The 16,361-nt window shown below is 41.0% G+C and overlaps 2 protein-coding genes across 7 annotated transcripts in view; one reads left to right on the forward strand and one right to left on the reverse strand.

Moving 5' to 3' along the window:
• Window positions 1-10,948, reverse strand: CEP70 (centrosomal protein 70). Of its 3 annotated transcripts, none has more exons than XM_058839378.1 (16): window positions 10,827-10,948; window positions 10,294-10,393; window positions 10,018-10,141; window positions 9,517-9,697; window positions 9,031-9,200; window positions 7,900-7,959; window positions 7,123-7,222; window positions 6,650-6,738; window positions 6,241-6,315; window positions 5,110-5,212; window positions 4,314-4,487; window positions 3,581-3,727; window positions 2,903-3,071; window positions 1,596-1,710; window positions 562-641; window positions 1-195 (listed from the first exon to the last, which is right to left on the reverse strand). In XM_058839378.1, exons 1-16 carry the CDS (start codon window positions 10,833-10,835, stop codon window positions 128-130), a joined length of 1,764 nt encoding a protein of 587 aa, XP_058695361.1. In that variant the 5' UTR covers window positions 10,836-10,948; the 3' UTR covers window positions 1-127. The 3 variants fall into 3 exon arrangements, with proteins under 3 accessions (XP_058695361.1, XP_058695358.1, XP_058695359.1); XM_058839375.1 differs by having other exon boundaries at window positions 10,693-10,888; XM_058839376.1 differs by lacking the exon at window positions 7,900-7,959 and having other exon boundaries at window positions 10,693-10,888.
• The window catches only part of FAIM (Fas apoptotic inhibitory molecule), a 9,540-nt gene continuing 4,072 nt past the window's right edge, over window positions 10,894-16,361 (forward strand). For 2 of the 4 annotated variants that reach the window (XM_058839380.1, XM_058839381.1), the window contains exons 1-4: window positions 10,898-10,987; window positions 13,184-13,319; window positions 13,677-13,905; window positions 15,330-15,379. In XM_058839380.1, the coding sequence (XP_058695363.1) occupies window positions 13,209-13,319; window positions 13,677-13,905; window positions 15,330-15,379 (390 nt within the window). In that variant the 5' untranslated portion in view covers window positions 10,898-10,987; window positions 13,184-13,208. The other 2 variants (XM_058839382.1, XM_058839379.1) reach the window with 2 other exon arrangements.

Below are 16,361 nucleotides of genomic sequence, written 5' to 3' on the forward strand. Positions count from 1 at the left end.
ACTTTTATTTATGTTAAAAAATCTGGAATTGTTGCTTAGTATAACAGTGCTTGGAGGTAGCTGCAAGGTCATGTGCACCAACAGGTACATTCACAAGTAAGAGAAGTCTTGCTCAGGAAGAGCAGAGTCACCCATAAGCAGCTCCCCATTTCAGGTTTTGCACCGCAGGTAAAATATCATCCACGTTACTGATCTCTGCAACAGAATGGAAAGCAAAAGGGTAAGGCTTATGAACCCAGAATACCTTTGAGTTCAACCAAAATTCTAACTTAAACAGCTGGGGAATTAAATAAACTCCTCAAACCTTTTAATGCTTTTGGAAAAAGATGAATTTGGCATATATGTAATATGCTTCAGTAAATGCAACCCCACATTCAATGAAAATAAAGTGTTTTGGTCCCTTCCTGAGGAAAGATGGAGAGTGAGGCAAAAGGCAGCACCTTCCCTCGCATCCTCCTCTTGTTTTAGCACAGCAGAAGTAAACAAAACACTTGTTAACTGTTTAGAGTTCTATGAGGAAGCATTGGCATGAAGATAATTACTGTTGCAAATATTACTCACCTAGAAGACACAGTAAATCTTGAATGAGAGCTTGAAAGGGCGGAAAGAAGCACTCGTGTTCTTCAAGCTTATTGATAATACTGGAGTGGAAAGTAAGACTGTTAGGTAAGAGGTGCAAGGACATGGCAAGTTCATCCCCTTGGCCATTTTGTTGTTCTGTGCCGTAACTTTGTGAAAATACTGCTACTGCTTAGGATATAAAACCAAGGACCCCAGTTCTGTTCTTCAGCTTTGAACTCTGCAGCCAATGATGGAGCTGTCATGAGGATCTCTGACTTCACGACTAATGCTGTCTACACATCCTTCCTTTCCCCCTCACATGGCACCAGGTAGTCGGGGTCCTGGAACATTTGTCTGTGTACTGAATATACCACCTGGGGGTGGCTGGTATAACTGCCTTGGAGCACCTTGGAGGTGGAGCAAGAAATGCTTTAAAAGCAGCTGTTCTCCAGTTAAAACTGAGAAATGAGTGCAGAAAGGCTGAGGGAGTGAGTATTGTTAACGTGTGTTAGACGTGCTGCCTGCTCCTTTTTAGTCTGTCTGTAAAGCACATGCCAAATGCAAGCTCTTAGGTCTGCTACCACATTGATGTGGCTGTCATCTGTTGAATGTAGAACTGGATTTGTCCAGTTTCAAAGCATTTGTAGACAGCTTAAGGTAAACCCTGCCTTAGCAACTAGAACACTTCAACATTACATCTGAGACTTGCATCACTTTCTCCTCCCCACCCAGGTGCAGGATTTGTCTCCTGAAGAAACACGTGTACCATTAAAGCATGCTTGATCACATTATCCATGCAAACCAGAGGGTGTTTTGGAACCTTCTGGCCTCAATTTTTCCCTCTGTCAGTTTTAGTCTTTTGACAAGATTCAAGATTTGTTTCAAGCAGGACAGCAGTAACTAATACCCGTGCTGTCACAGCTCACTGACTTCATAACAAATAATGAAACTTTCTTTCAGCATCAGCTTTTGGCAGTTCTCAATTACTAGATTCCATGTTTGAAGAATGGTCAGCAGTGAACAGCCCCACATACCTGTGGATGTCTTGGGTGCCCAGAAGCTGCTGTACCTGCTCAGTCACGTTCTTATTAATGATGTCACACAGTTTCCCAACAGTATCCACTACCACAGTGGGTGGAGCTGAACTGTCTGTGGAAAAACACACACCTCATGATTCTTGTAACACTAATAACAGGGAACTATTTTAGACACAGTTGAATTCTTGCAGGTGCACAGATTTTATTTGGTTTTCATGGATCTGGGCCTACACATTCCATCATTCAGAGAAAACAGAATGCCTGTGGTCAGCTAGGAATGGGGATTCTCTCACTAAGCCTTTAGTGGCTAAAAAATTTTTGGCAGAGCTGTGTGTTCACAGCAGAGAGGGTACTGAAGTGCATCATTGCAATGTCAGTGGAAATCAGCCAACTGAGATTATATATATAGAGCAGTTATTTAGTTTCTTGTGACACAGCAGACACATTATAGGGGCTAGGCCAATAAGGAACCTGCTTAACAAACGTTTTGGTGACACCCAGAACTTGTTTGGGTATTGAATTTTAACCAGTCTGTAGCACTGTGACTGAAAGTGGCAGCCTCCTTGTCCTTTTCTTCCTCAGTTTCAGAACTAGGCTTGGACAAGGCATCCTCTGAGCTGCAGTTATTAGAGGGAGGCCAGGTTTCCTCATCTCCCATGCTGGCTGCTTGGAACACTGCTTCCCTCCTTGAAGGAGGCTCAGCAGCCCAGGAGCCTTGCTCTGGGGCTGGACATCCTACAGCCCAGCACAACCTTTTAACCCAGAAGCAGCAGCAGCTGCTGCTCTACAGAAGTTCCCACCAGAAGGGAAATAACCAACTACACCTTTGAGTACTGACAGTTTTGACATTCAACAACTTTGAAAACTTGAAAAACTTTTGGTTTTTAAGTTTAGCAGCGTAAGATGGAACTTACTGAGGATTACACCTGAATAAATTACTGAATAGAAATCTGTATCCAAGGCTGAATTATTTTCTTGCTTAAACTTGTTATCTTTCAAGTGAAGAATGAACAACAATTATGAAGTCACCTCACTGAAAAAAAAAAAGCTTTGTGGAAAAAAATAAAAATTCTATTTCCCCTGTTACTCCCTTCTTCTGCCTCCCTGCTATTCCTCAGCAACTGCTAAAGGATTAAAAATAATGGAGATTTTCTATTTCAACAGTTAATTCACAGGAACATATTTTTATTTTCCCAGTGAAGGAAACACCTGGTTCATTCATTTCCCAACATTTTTTTCTACGAAGGTCAGCTTTTCACCTATCTTCTTTCTTTGGAATGGTGTGAACAAGAAGCAGTCTTTACCTAGTTCCAGGAGCTCATGGAGATTCCTCATGGCGTTGGTCATTTCCTCCAGCTTTATGTAAACCTCATTCATCCGTGGATAAACACCATTCAGAGAATTCACATCAAACAACTTCTGGAAGTGAGACACTATGGCAGATAGGGCCTGCACAGACTGTGTCTGGCTGTTCTGGAGCAAGCAGGAAGAACTCATCAATGGTACTGCTTAACAAGGCAAGGATGCTTTTAGCTGGGAAACATTCTTAAAACCAGTCAGAAGAACAGGTGTAACTTCCCTTATGAAATCTCAGCGTTTAAAATATTTTTAAATCTGAAGACATAGTTTCAACAGCTTTCAGGCACAAAACTACACCAAACTCAAAATACTCATTTGAAAGCTTTCTTCTCTGTTGCTGAGAGAAGCATTTTTGTATTCTCAGCCCTGAGAGACAGAACAGGATAACTCCTGAGGCTACAGGGCAATGCAAATTCACTGCTGGTCAAGTGCCTTTGATTAAAGCAGCCTTCCCCAAGGTGAAGTTATCCATTATGCTAAAACAATCTTTGACTATTGAATGTCTTCAAACAGGTATTTCTTAAATGCTGCAAGCCTTTCAAATGCACCAATCTAATCACTGTGAAAAATGCATTTAAGAATTCCACAGTAACTTGTGATTATAAACCTCTGGTAAAAAATACCTTTTCCTTATGTTCTAATTCTTCCAAAATTGCATCTACTATCAACTGAAGGTCTTCAACTCGAATGGATTCTCTGTTTTCCTGTGGATCTTTAGTGTTCCAAGGCAGCAATTCCAGAGACAGTTTTCTCAAGGACCTATGCAAATCCTTTTAAAAGAAGGGAGGGGAGCCAACTTATTTTAGAAAGAAACAGGCATTTTTCAGTTTCTCATATGCAGTAACATTCCAGCACTGAAGAGGTTAAGGTTTTAATTTTCATTAATTTAAGGACAGTGTCTTGCTGACATTCTTTGACTTGAAAAGAACAGAGTAAAAAATATTATATTTGCTATGTATTACAGTTTCATTGAAATAGGAAGTATTGGTCACAAAGAGTTTGGCTTTAAACAAAACTATTTCACTTAAACTTTGGATCAAAAAGTCACTGTTCTGTTCTGGTCAGACAAAAGGAAGGAAGAGAATGCACCACCATTAATGTATGAAGTCCAGACTCTAGAACTTAAGGTTCTTCTCAGAGACTCGGTTAATAAAATAAAATAAAAGATTTACACAGAGAAGTATCTCTGGTACATATTTCACATGGACAGCAGATTATTTGTAAAATGTAACAGCAAGCCAGGCAATAACAAAAGCTACACACAAAAGCCTCCACACCTACACATAGGGAGGGATGGAGGAGTGCAGAGCAGATGAAAGGAAGACCAAGAAACAGAGTACAACAACGTGCTGTTACCTTTAGGGCTATGAGCTGATCTGCCCACATTTCTATGGTGAGTGGAAGGTGCTCAAATCCACATCCCTGTCCATTCTCTTTAATGGAATTTTGCACTGGCCCTTTGTTGCTGGGCCGGAATATTAATGGAGGAGCTCTTGAGCTTCGCAAAATAGAATCAATACGGGACAAAACCTTCAACAAATAAAAAATGTTATTGCTCAAATAGGTTTGATGGTTTGTAATAAAATCCCTCTCTATCACAGTCATGATTGCCTAAAATGAAGTCATAAATAGGTTCAACATTACTATTGATGAATTTTACACATGCAGTCAACATGCAATAAACTCAAAGATTTCAACATACACTAGCTAGAAGATATGTAAAAAAAGGGCAAGTATATACCTCCCTTTGAGGAATAGTTAACATTTATCCACCTGAGGCATTGTAATGCCCTCAGTTTACAGTTTGCTAAGTTTTATCATATTTAGGCTTTTTAATTAAAAGGAAAATAAAGGCCACTATCATAGAAGATCTTGAACAAATCCCCTGCCCTGAACAGACTTCAGCTAAATCATATTTACCAGCCTAGTGTCTGCTTCCTTGCTGTGTTTTCAGGTAGTTTACACTCAGACAGAACAAGAACCAGCCTACATTGACTGCCAAATCCAGAACATGACTCATCTTGCACAGAGGATTTAACAGGCATTCTTAGCCTCAGTCCAGCACGCTCCAGTTGACACAGCTAAACAGAACACGTGTAATGTTTCATTGTGACAGTGCTAGAAATATGCAGAACAGATATAATTTGAGTACCTGCAAGTATTGCTGGCAAGCTACCTGCAGCTGATCCACTCCTGCAACTCTCCCAGAGTCTTTCTTTTCTTCTCTTTTTTCTTCAGTCCTGCTCCCTGAAGATCTGCACAAAAATACACACAGTGGGTCACACAAGCAGCCCTAGCAGGAGGTATCACCTTTTCACTTGATGGAAGAACCAGGTGTGTAGCACTTATATTTGCACCTACAAAGTAAAATCCATGTTATGATGCTGGCCAATAGAATTCCCTCAGACCCAAGCAGCACAGACTGACAACACAATACGTAATGCAAATATCATTAATTTAACAAGTCTCCAGGCTGAGGCTTTGCCAGAGTGCTTGCTGATTTAGAAGAGACACCACCAGTTTTTCTATTGCTAGAGTTCTACTATGGCTGAAAACTTAAAATCCAGAATTTTACTCTAAAGGTTCAAATTCCAAGCTCAGTTATTATCTGCTTCTGCATCTATCCTGGCTAATTATACAAAGCTCACTATTACATACCTACTGCACTAGAATAGACCATTTAAATATACACAACATGTACATTTATTTTAAAGTTTAAGTGATAGTCTTTTCAGGCTATAAAATATTTAGCATTCAGTATACACATGGAAAATGTCTAGGTGAAATTACAGATAAAAACACTTTGTTAGTACTGGATCTTTTATATCTTCTGTGTATTTTCTTAGCAATATTTAAAAAAATAAACCAGTCAATTTCTAAGAATAAGGTGGACATAACTTCAGTAACTGCAATACCTTGCCAACTCACACTTTCACATTCATAATCCATAATGAAACCAGTAGCTTCCTTTACAGCTAATGGAAGCAGCAAACACCACAGATGGCCCTGTAAATATTGCCAGCAAAAGAACTCAAATCAAATCCAGAAGGACAAAATGAAATAAAAAACCCCACACTGCTGTGCCCCCATTTGGAGACCCTGCCATCATTTCAGAATTACAGAGGGCTTTAGAGGTCCAGCAGCACTTGCTGCCCATAGCCAGGCTCCAAAGAATGCTGATAAGGCACATGCTCTATAAGCTACTCTTCACATTACGGGTTTCAGAGTAACTGCCTTCAGAAGTCCAGAGGATTCATGAAAGTCTCTGAAAGAATATACTTACTGGGGAGTTTTCTTCAAAGTTTTTTGTAGTTTCTTCACTTGGTGCTTGTAAAATTTTAACTCCTGTGCAGATGGCCTGCCAGAAAGAAAAAGCACGATATTATATGTCTTGCATTGGAAAGTATCTATAAAATTCATCCAAGCAAAAAAGGAAGAAAGCTTTGCCAGTGCCAAAACATCATTCTGGAAATGAATTTCTGCTACATCTCTGCATGACAACAGCAATAAAGAGCAAACTAACCATTATCAGCTTAGGCTATTAACAGTGTAGGGAGAAGAGTGTGGCTGTTGCTGCCATTTCTCATTTTTTTAATTACAGATTCCACACCTCATTTTTACAGTTGCTGGTGCTTTGTAAAGCAAAGTCCACTGAAATGGCCTTACAAAGGATGATACTTATCCCTTCTCACCTTATTTCCAAATCTTTCTTGAGACTTATATTTTCAAGCAAAAGCTGTTCCTTCTTGGCTTTTGTTTCAGTGAGTTGCTTCTGGAAAGACTGCAACACAGACTGGGTTATTTCTTTTACTGCACTCATTTCATAATGAACAAGCTTCAACACTTTAAAGCATGTACATGTTAAGAAGGGCTCCCAATTATTTGGACAGCAAAACAGCATGGATGAGGAATCAGATGATTGAGACCAAGAGCCTGGTGCAGTAGACCCCAGGTGGAGCACTGTGACTAAGGAGGTCTATGCAACCAACCCTCAGCAGACCCACATTTTGCTGAATCTTTGCACAAGGACAGGGAATTCTGCCCACAGAGGTTACAAGTTCAGAAGAAGAACAAGTGAGAGCAATCAAACATTTATGTTTCTAAGTGGCTTTTCAAGGGTTACCACTGAGAGGTCTGCACTGGCTTATTCTTGGCAGTTCCATACCATGAGTAGTGCTTTGTAATTAGGAGTAGCATCTAGATTTAAGAACTCGTCCTTGTTTTCTACTTCTCTCTGCACTTCGTCTTCATCTTTTTTATATTGCCTGTTGGGAAAAATAAATTTGTTCAGCTTACTGCAGTTCCATTAGCTCAAAAATGTAAGTTGGTTTAGTTAGCAGTTATGTATGATAAAAATGTTTCCATAAACTACAAAGTAAATAGAATAGAAATTCTTCTCTAAGATCCATGCTCTAATTTCTGGGAAAGCTGTTTCATATGCTAATGAAGTGCACTTATCCACAAGAGAAACTCCAGTACAAGGAAATCCCTTTTCAGTTTTCTCAATGTTAATCTCAAATTATAGGAATGTCTCAGGTATCTGTCTGTTACTTTGTGCCCTGCAGGCTCTGAGATAGAGCTGAAAACCTTTTGTTTTGGGAGATCAATCAGCTGAGCACAGTTAATGCAGTAATTCTGCCTGTGAACCATGGCAAAAAAGAAAGGGAAAGAAAAAAAAAAAAGAAAGACAGACTTATTGTTCAAGTATCTGACTACACCAAACCTCCTAACTGTCCTGGCTTCCTGACTGAGAAGCTGCTTAGCCTGATGAACAGTTATCCCCTGGAAAAATCCAAATTTCCATGACCATTACAACCCTTTGCTATTTTTTACATGCTAGTGATACCTGGAGCACAGAATATTTACCACTATAAGATTTAAGAACAGTAAGGGCTAAGAAAACTTTGAACAGTAGAACCACAAGATATTCAGTGAGACCTACCTCAGCTTCTTTTTAATCTGACTAATTTGAGATTCATAATAATCAATTAGACAAAGGTACCTGAAGAAAGGAAAAATGTTAATTTTGAATTTCAGATATTCTCACAAAACTCACAGTGTGACCAACCCAGAGGAACAGGTCAGCTTACACTGCTGCACTGTACTCTGGAAGTAGCTACTCCAAACAGTGGAGTTTCTCTCATATCAGACAAACATGGCCACTCTTTGCCAAAATGGAAAAGTAGACACATTGAATCTGTACTAGTTTAGAAGTAGCAAAATATTTAAGAGATAAAAGTTAAATCTGCCCACCAGCCTCCTCATCTTCTGCCTGTGGTTACCCAGCAAGATAACAGAGAGGCACAGTCAAAATAAAGTGTCTTGAGCACTCTGAGATTGTCTGGTTTGGAGAGACAGATGAGACAGGACAGGGAAGCAATTTCAGTGATCCTTCCTCTCATACAGTGAGGGCTCAAGGGAGCAAACACAATTCCTCTTAAACCTTCCCAGGTAGACATTGCTGGCCAGGCCTAGAAAGGCAGGTGATATCAGCACAATAAAGCAATGGCTACCTGAGGCCTAAGTACTGGCAAACGTCTGATTGTAGCAGAGCTATGGAAATCCTACTAACAAGAGAAACAGCCTTGTGATACTTTGGAAACTTACCCAAAAGTACTTGGAAGCTCACAGCAAGGCTGCAGTCAGCAGTTGCAAACATCACTTCCAAAAACTGGAAAGGTTCTTTTTTGGGAGCTAAGGATGGTGTTTGTTGGGGGGTTTGTTAATTTTTAATTTACATTTTAAAATGTTAGAATCCCAGGATGAGATCATCCTAGCTGACACCGCAGCTACACAGCAGAATGAATCATTCCCTTCCCTTTGCTGACATCTAGTGTGGGCAGTGGGTGGCAATTTTTAAATTTCTGAAATGGATTTTTCTGCATTACAATTTCACAAAAGAAAAATATCACTGCACTGAGGTACCTTCCCAATAATTCATATTTCATCTTGTACTCCTAAAGTCTCCAGATTACTTTTTTTTTTCACATATAAATATCAAGAAGAATTACTTTAAAATCTGTTTCTTCATTTAATGTTACAGTTGGTTCGGCAGTAAAAGAGAATCACTTACTGCTGATCGAGGAGAGACTTGGGAGCTCTTTTGCAAAATTGACAAAACCTTTTGTTTTGAGTGGTAACTCGCTGCTGTTCCTGCCTCCCAATTCTGCTCAGCTCCTTCTGCAAGTGGGCAATAGTCTCTTCTTGCTCTTGCAGCTTTTCCTGCTGCTGTTGGTATTTTACCTGTGAATAGGCAACGAGAGTGTTATTGAATTGTTCTGACCCACAAGCTGATGGTACTGTACAAGCCCAGGTATGCACTTGGTCCCAAGGAAGATGAACACTTGGGTTTTAGCTGTGCTGAAGAGACAGTGGAAGAGGGATACAGATATTTTTCCAAATTATTTCTAGTAAATTCTACAAAGTTTGAAAAAACTTAGCTATGAACAGTGTACTAACCCTGTGACCCAAGACTCATGTTTATTTATATCAATGTAAATATTCTGAGACCTTTCATAAGCCAAAAGTTTGAATCCTCAGACAGCACTATGTGAATTACCCATGAAGCCTGTTGCTCCTTTTGAAGTTCCTTGACTTGGTTTTGTTGCTGGCATGCTTTAGCTATTGTTTCATCTTCCAGCTGACAAATTTTGGCCTTAATGTTTTTCACCACATTTTCCAAATCATTAGCCCGTTGCTCTTGCCGAGACGCCCGACCTTGTTCCAGTCGTACCACATTTCTGAAAAAAGAAATAAATCCTTGATTTTAAATTAAACCCATTTCACTATAGCCAGTGCAGGAAGTACACGCCTGACATTATGTGACGCCCTTTGATAACATCCAGTGGCAGCAGGCATGGGAAATACACTGATATAAGAATAAGCAGCACATGAAATAACGGAGGAGCCAGAAAGGAATTGGGACAACATTGCTGCATATTGAACAATAACCTCAGGAAAAAGGTCTTAGGCCTCTGGTGAGATAAGATCTCCACCAGGCTGGAAATGCACGCTAATAATATTTTTACTCCACAGGTAAATTCCTTCCCCTGTGTCTTACCTAAGACATCGATTTGCCTCCATAAGTCCCTGCATCACCTTCTGCTGTCGCTCAGTGTCTTCCACCAGCGTTTTTAATGCAAGCCTTATTCCCTGAGAAGACTGATGGTCTAGGACAATCATATCTGGAGATACAAAACATAAGCAAAGTCTCAATGAAAGGGTTTTAACAGCCAAAGAAGATTGCCTGTTTGCTGCCATTTGGAAGTGGCAGCTTTGGAGATGCCTTATGAACTCAGAGTTACTATTTCCAAATACAAAAATTACATTTCCTTACTTGATGTATCTCTGCAGCTTTGGGGGGCAGCAAGGCTCACAGGTTTCAACCCATGACGCAGTAATACCTTGTTTAGGTTTTCCCACTCTGTCTTCTCTTGCTGCATTGGGAGAAAAGGAAAAAGAGGCAGAAACCTGAGTTCTTCACATCAGCTGTGCAGCAGAAAGTACCAAATTCCCACAAATTTAAGCAAACCCACCCCAAACCCCCAAGAGGCCACTACAGGAGGGCTTGTGAGAAGCTCCAATAGGATCTGCAAAGCACATTGAGGAAAAGCGTACTTAACACACAGCACGATCAGTTTTGCTGATCCCTATTTGAAAGCAAAATCCGCGCAATGAGTTAAATTCGCCTCTTTAGGAAACCCGAACCACCGGCCCTCGGGTCCCTCCAACGCACCCGGGGCGCAGCGGCCCCGCCGCGAGCGGAGCCCTCAGGGAGGTGGCGGCGGCTCTGGGGCTTCATGGACTGTTCCATCGCGGTTTTGTCCCGCTCCAACCACCCAGCAGCGACACCCGGAGCCAGCAGAGTACCTCAGCCATGGCGAGGGCCGCAGGGCAGGAGAAGGGCCGCTCCTCAGGCCGCGGAGCCGCTCGGGCGGGAGCGGAGCGGGCGGGCCGGGGAGCGCGGGGCGGCGCTGCGCGGGCGCCGCCATTTTGCGGCGCGGGAGCCGAGGGGAGGAGACCGGGCGGAGGTAGGAGCGGAGGCACGGCGGGAGCTGCGGCGGGGCTGATAGCAACAAAAAATAAAGATGGGGAAAAATGGAAAAAGCTCGTTGTTGGCGGTAACAGTGGGGGCAGGTCTGCCGTTTTCGGAGCTCATCGGTACGCCGCCCCGCGATGAGAGCTGCCGGGATTAGATGGATGGTCTGGGAGCCGTAATCCCAGCCTAGTTTTCAGAACGAGCCGTTCCGTGTAAAGGAGTAAATATCGCCTCGGGCTGCTGAGCTGGTCAGTGAATAGAGGCGGTGGGTGCAGCACTGATGTGTGCCCCGCTCCGGAGCAGCGGGGACCGGGGGCGCCGCGGCCGCTCCCCCCGGAGCAGCGCACGGCTTTCCCTTGGGACGCGGTGGGATCCGCTGGCCTTCAGCTGACACTCCTGCCCTAGAGTCTGCGTTCGGCTTTGGTGTAAAATAAATGGGTGTTGCTTCATTACCATGATTTGAGGGAGAGAAAAAAAAAAAAAAAAAAAAAAAAAGAAGAAGAAACGAATAATTTGCGTGTTCTGGGGACGCTTCCTAACCCTTTCTGCATTGATCCTAAATGATGCTTAAGATCCACGCCGCTGGACTGCGGCCTGCCCGGGGTGATGAAGGCTCTGGGCTGCCTGGGACACCTCTTCTGGCATCTCCTGCGTGCCCGAGGCCGCTCCTTGTGCTGATCCCTGCCGGGGACACGCGGGGTCTGTGCCGAGCCTGCTCCTTGGAGCAGAGCAGGGAAACATTCCCTGCCTGACTCCCACCCTGTGCCCCCTTGGCAGGAACCAGAAACTTCAGGAACGGCCAAAACAATCTCCTCGGCATTTATTAGCACATGTTATTATCTGTTGGTTTATTGATAGGCACAGACAAGGCAGATGATGATGAAATTAATGAGTGAAAATGATACATTAAAAAACAGTGGTTGTAAAACACTGTCGTGGTCTAAAATCCTCTTAAGAAATTAGTTCCTTGTGGTTCACACAGATTTTGTGATTGAATTGCCCGGTCAAATTTACTAATGTGCTTGTTGAAAGCTGCTGCAGCGGTTTAAAAAAGGGGGGAGGTGAAATAACTGCCTGTGCTATTTTCCAGTCCCAAATTCATTACGGTCTGGAACTGAGATGGGCAGCTCTGGACTGGGTTCCTGCTTTGGTCAAGTTAATTTCTAAGCTTTGTTTCACCAATCAGGCAGCCCATTTTTCCATCTAGTATCTGACAAAGTTATGAGGAGCTAGTAAAGTTAGGACAAACTGTACTTACTCATTTTTGTAAAATATAATATTTTTGAAAATACACTTGCTTTTCTGTCTTGGAGAAAGATGGTTGCGCTTTAAGTGTTTTTATTTCATCATATATATGACAGCACTGTATGTTAATAAAGATGCTTTTAAAAATGTCCTTTATCTTAGCTGGAGAAAATGATGAAACTTTAGACTTCAGTGCTTCTCTGCTACTATTCTGCTTTTCTATTTTTTCTTGCTGCTAATTGGATTAAAAGCTCTTTTGACTTCTATGGCATCCGGTGAGGAGATTACTGTCTGTGACGATGAAGTAAGGTAAAAAATCAGAACTGTGATATGAGCAGATTTGGAAAGATATCCACAGTTCCAGTGGTCACTTATGACTGTATCTAAACCGTAAAAATTACTTAAATAAAAGGATATCTTGCCAGATCCCTTCCCGTGTCTGTGTGTGCAGAGTTGCATATCTAAATGATATAGGTAGTGTTTATGAGATTACAGACAAATCTGTTAACACAAGAAATAGCTAAACTGGTCACACTATTTTTTCAAGTCTAAAAAGCTGAAACACTTAATTTGAGACCAGTCAAATAACATATTTTAATGCTTACCAAGAAATAGCAGAACTGTCCAGGAGTATCTTAAAACTAAATATAATTTTGTTACCTATTGTCACCTGAAATGGGAGTTTTAGAGGTTAGATAGATAGCTGTGTCTTTGTACTGTTTGTCAAAGTGAGTCTGTTTAACTGTTTATATTTTGTGATGTTTTGTCATATCCGAATGTCTGAAAAACATGAAAATATAAGCAGTTCTTCAAGCTTATTATTTCAAGTCTCATTTTTTATTTACCAAAAGTGGCTTGCCCAGGAGTAGTAAAGCTTTGAACTGCAGACATCAGGACTTGACCTTTCAATGACAATTAATTTATTTTATTGGTTTCTCCTTAGGTCTCGGTACAGCCACTTAGAGAAGATGACAGATTTGGTGGCTGTTTGGGAAGTAGCTTTAAGTGATGGTGTTCATAAGATTGAATTTGAACATGGGACCACTTCAGGAAAGCGTGTTGTCTATGTTGATGGAAAGGTGAAATTGCTATATGCTCAAATTCACAGTGATACAGATTATATAAGTGCACTTCCATGCAACACACACCACCACAAACAAAAGACTAATAAATGCAAGTGAGGTACATTCAGTTAATTACCTAGTTTAATAAAATGCATCATTCTTTTTTTCAGTTCCAGTTAAGGTGTGAGTATTCATGAAATGCTTTGCTGTCCTTGGGCAGAGGCACTCTGCATACAAAGCACCGTGTATGCATTCATTCCCAAATAATGATTCAGTACTGAGCTGTCACCTGAGTTCCAGATAAATTTTTTAGTATTAAAACATGCACCCAGGTTTTTAATTAATACCCACTGTCTTTGTTTTCTTCTACAGGAAGAAATAAGAAGAGAATGGATGTTTAAATTAGTGGGTAAAGAAACATTCACTGTTGGAGCTACTAAAACTAAAGCTGCTATTAACATTGATGCAGTCAGCGGCTTTGCCTATGAATATACTTTGGAGATCAACGGAAAGAGTCTCAAGCAGTATATAGAGAACAGGTTAAAAACAACCAATACTTGGATATTGACCTTGGGAGGTACAGACTATAGAATTGTTCTAGGTAAGTAAACATTGAGTGACTACATATTGCTGCCTCTGAATAAACTTGTGTACAAAAACTGGTAATTAAGAGAAAGCACAGTTCAGTGGGTAGCTCTGTTACAGTATAAAATCCTGGGGGATCTGAAAGTTTGGAATGAGATGCCAAAGACAGTCTGAAAAATAACGCTCTTGTTATACATGTGTGTGCCTGCAGCATCATGGTCTAGATTTGGAGGGGGAAAAAAAAATTGGGAGGCATTACTGCTGCTGCATCCATAGAGCTGCCCTAGCAAAGCAGTTTTCTAGGTGAAGCCTATTACAGAAGTTTTACCTGCATTGTGATCAAACCTCATGTGTGTCTTAAGTTTGTTCAGCAGATAGCCAGGCTTTCCTTCCAAAAATCATCAGCCATGGTCAAGAAGTATTTATCTGAAGTGAAACAGTGTTATTCTACATTTCTGATAGATTGATGAGCATCGTATTTTCTGCATTGCTTCTTATCTACACACTTAAACTAAAACCTTCCAATGATGTTCTTTCACTTTCTTAATAGCAAAGTAATACATTGCTTCTCTTCTGCCCCACCTTTCCCAGTTACATTACAAGCAGGTGGGAGGAAGGGATCCCATGAGGAATTTGTCCATGGCATCTAGTGGGAAAACTTCCACTGGGACATTGCTGTATGGTTAGTGCTGGAGACAAGAGATCTCAGACTATGATTTCTTCTTAAACCTCAGGACAGAATGAACAGCCCTAAGATGAAGGGAAGCAATGAAGAAAGACAGTTTTAGTGCCAGAAACAGATAAGTGTCTTCACAGAATTTTAATCTCCCTGTGCTTACTGGAAAGGCAAGCAGGATTCAGCTTTCTGCTAATGTTGTGTGAATGACAGTGTCAGGAAAGGGAGTTACAGAGCAAAGTAATTTAAGGAGGATGTGCTGGGAGAAGTAAAAGAATATTCTGTTTCAAATGCAAAAATCTAAGATTGATATTTAAAGTGGTACTTGGTGCTTTCAAAATGTTAAGAATACAAACAGTCTGATAGATATTAAATAATGCTGCTTTTAAATTAAATTGACCTGAAAAAAAGAGCTTTATTGAATAAACAGCACTCAAATAATTAGCAGAAATTACTTCACTTTTCTGTCTTTTAATCTTTTCGGTTTAAGGCTGTCAGAGTATCTCTGGCGCTATTCAGAACAACACAGTATTAATAGCTAGGGCTACGGAGGGTTAAAAATGTATATTCAAAGCAAAACAGAGCCTCCTCTCTCTCCAATGTGAGAGCAAACCCTGTAGCTCAGGCACTACAGCTACTTGGGAACTTCTTTTGGGAATTGAAAGTAAAATTCAACAATAGATTTTTTAAAATCCCTAGATCCTTGTTTGTAGCGAGAAAAAAATACCTTGTTCTTTCTACTTTGTTTTCCTTTTCCTTCACAGAAAAAGACACGATGGATGTGTGGTGCAACGGTCAGAAAATGGAAACAGCGGTATGTGATCCTTTCCAAAGGCTCTTCCCAGGCTATGGATATGTAACCAAAGCTTGACAGAATAAGCCCCAGAGGGGCACATTATCTCCCTTTACCAAAGAGGCCAAGGCAACCAGGACACTTCTGGTCTGTTCAAAATGACCTTCACTGAATTTTATAATGGGCAGTATTTCAGTTCAGATACCAAACCATCTGCTTGTTTAAGGATAAATTATACTTTTCTTTCCCCTTTTTAGACGAACATATAAATTTGAGTCAGTTGTGCAGGGTTTTTAGGGAGAAAAATTTCTGGGGATTGGGAAGGATTTGAGTTTGATGCAGAGTGTAGAGCCACTGCATCCAAACCTGCTTGTAACAGTTGTCACTAAAAGTTGAACACATGTAGCCTATTATGACTCATGCTTTCTTCCATCTAGAGATGTTCCTAATACTTAGGGCTTAAGAGCCTCATTGGAACAAGTCAAATCTTTTATCTTGATCACATCTGCATTGATTTTTTGAGCAGGCTGACAGCTAGGGGGCTTAATCTGTTTGGTGTATTTCTGCTTATGATGGCTTTCAATATGCACACCAGATAGGGTGTCAAAGTTTTTACTGCTGCTACAAGGAAGCCCCTGGATGAGTACAAATTGTAAAATCAACAGTTCTCCTATACCTGAGAGTAGGATGGAAAGATTCACCAAATGTTTGCTTAGTAATCAGTGAAAGAAACCTCCTTTCTGTAAATCAGGACTTCTGCTACTGATGGCTCAGCCTTTTCTGTAATATACTGAGAGCAATCAGAGGTGCCCTTGCAAGCTGTGAGTGCAGGTTTAGTACCAAACTGTGCTATCATTAGAGCAGCACATGAACTGTTCTACTGTCACAAACATCATGACAAAAACACAGCCATGTCTGGCAAAATCTATAACAGGAAATTACAGAACTGCAGCAGGAGAGGTATCCAAGATACACAGCTGTTGTATCGATTCAGGGATCTGCT

This window comes from Poecile atricapillus, chromosome 5 (assembly GCF_030490865.1).
Source record: "Poecile atricapillus isolate bPoeAtr1 chromosome 5, bPoeAtr1.hap1, whole genome shotgun sequence".
Taxonomy (NCBI): Eukaryota; Metazoa; Chordata; class Aves; order Passeriformes; family Paridae; genus Poecile; species Poecile atricapillus.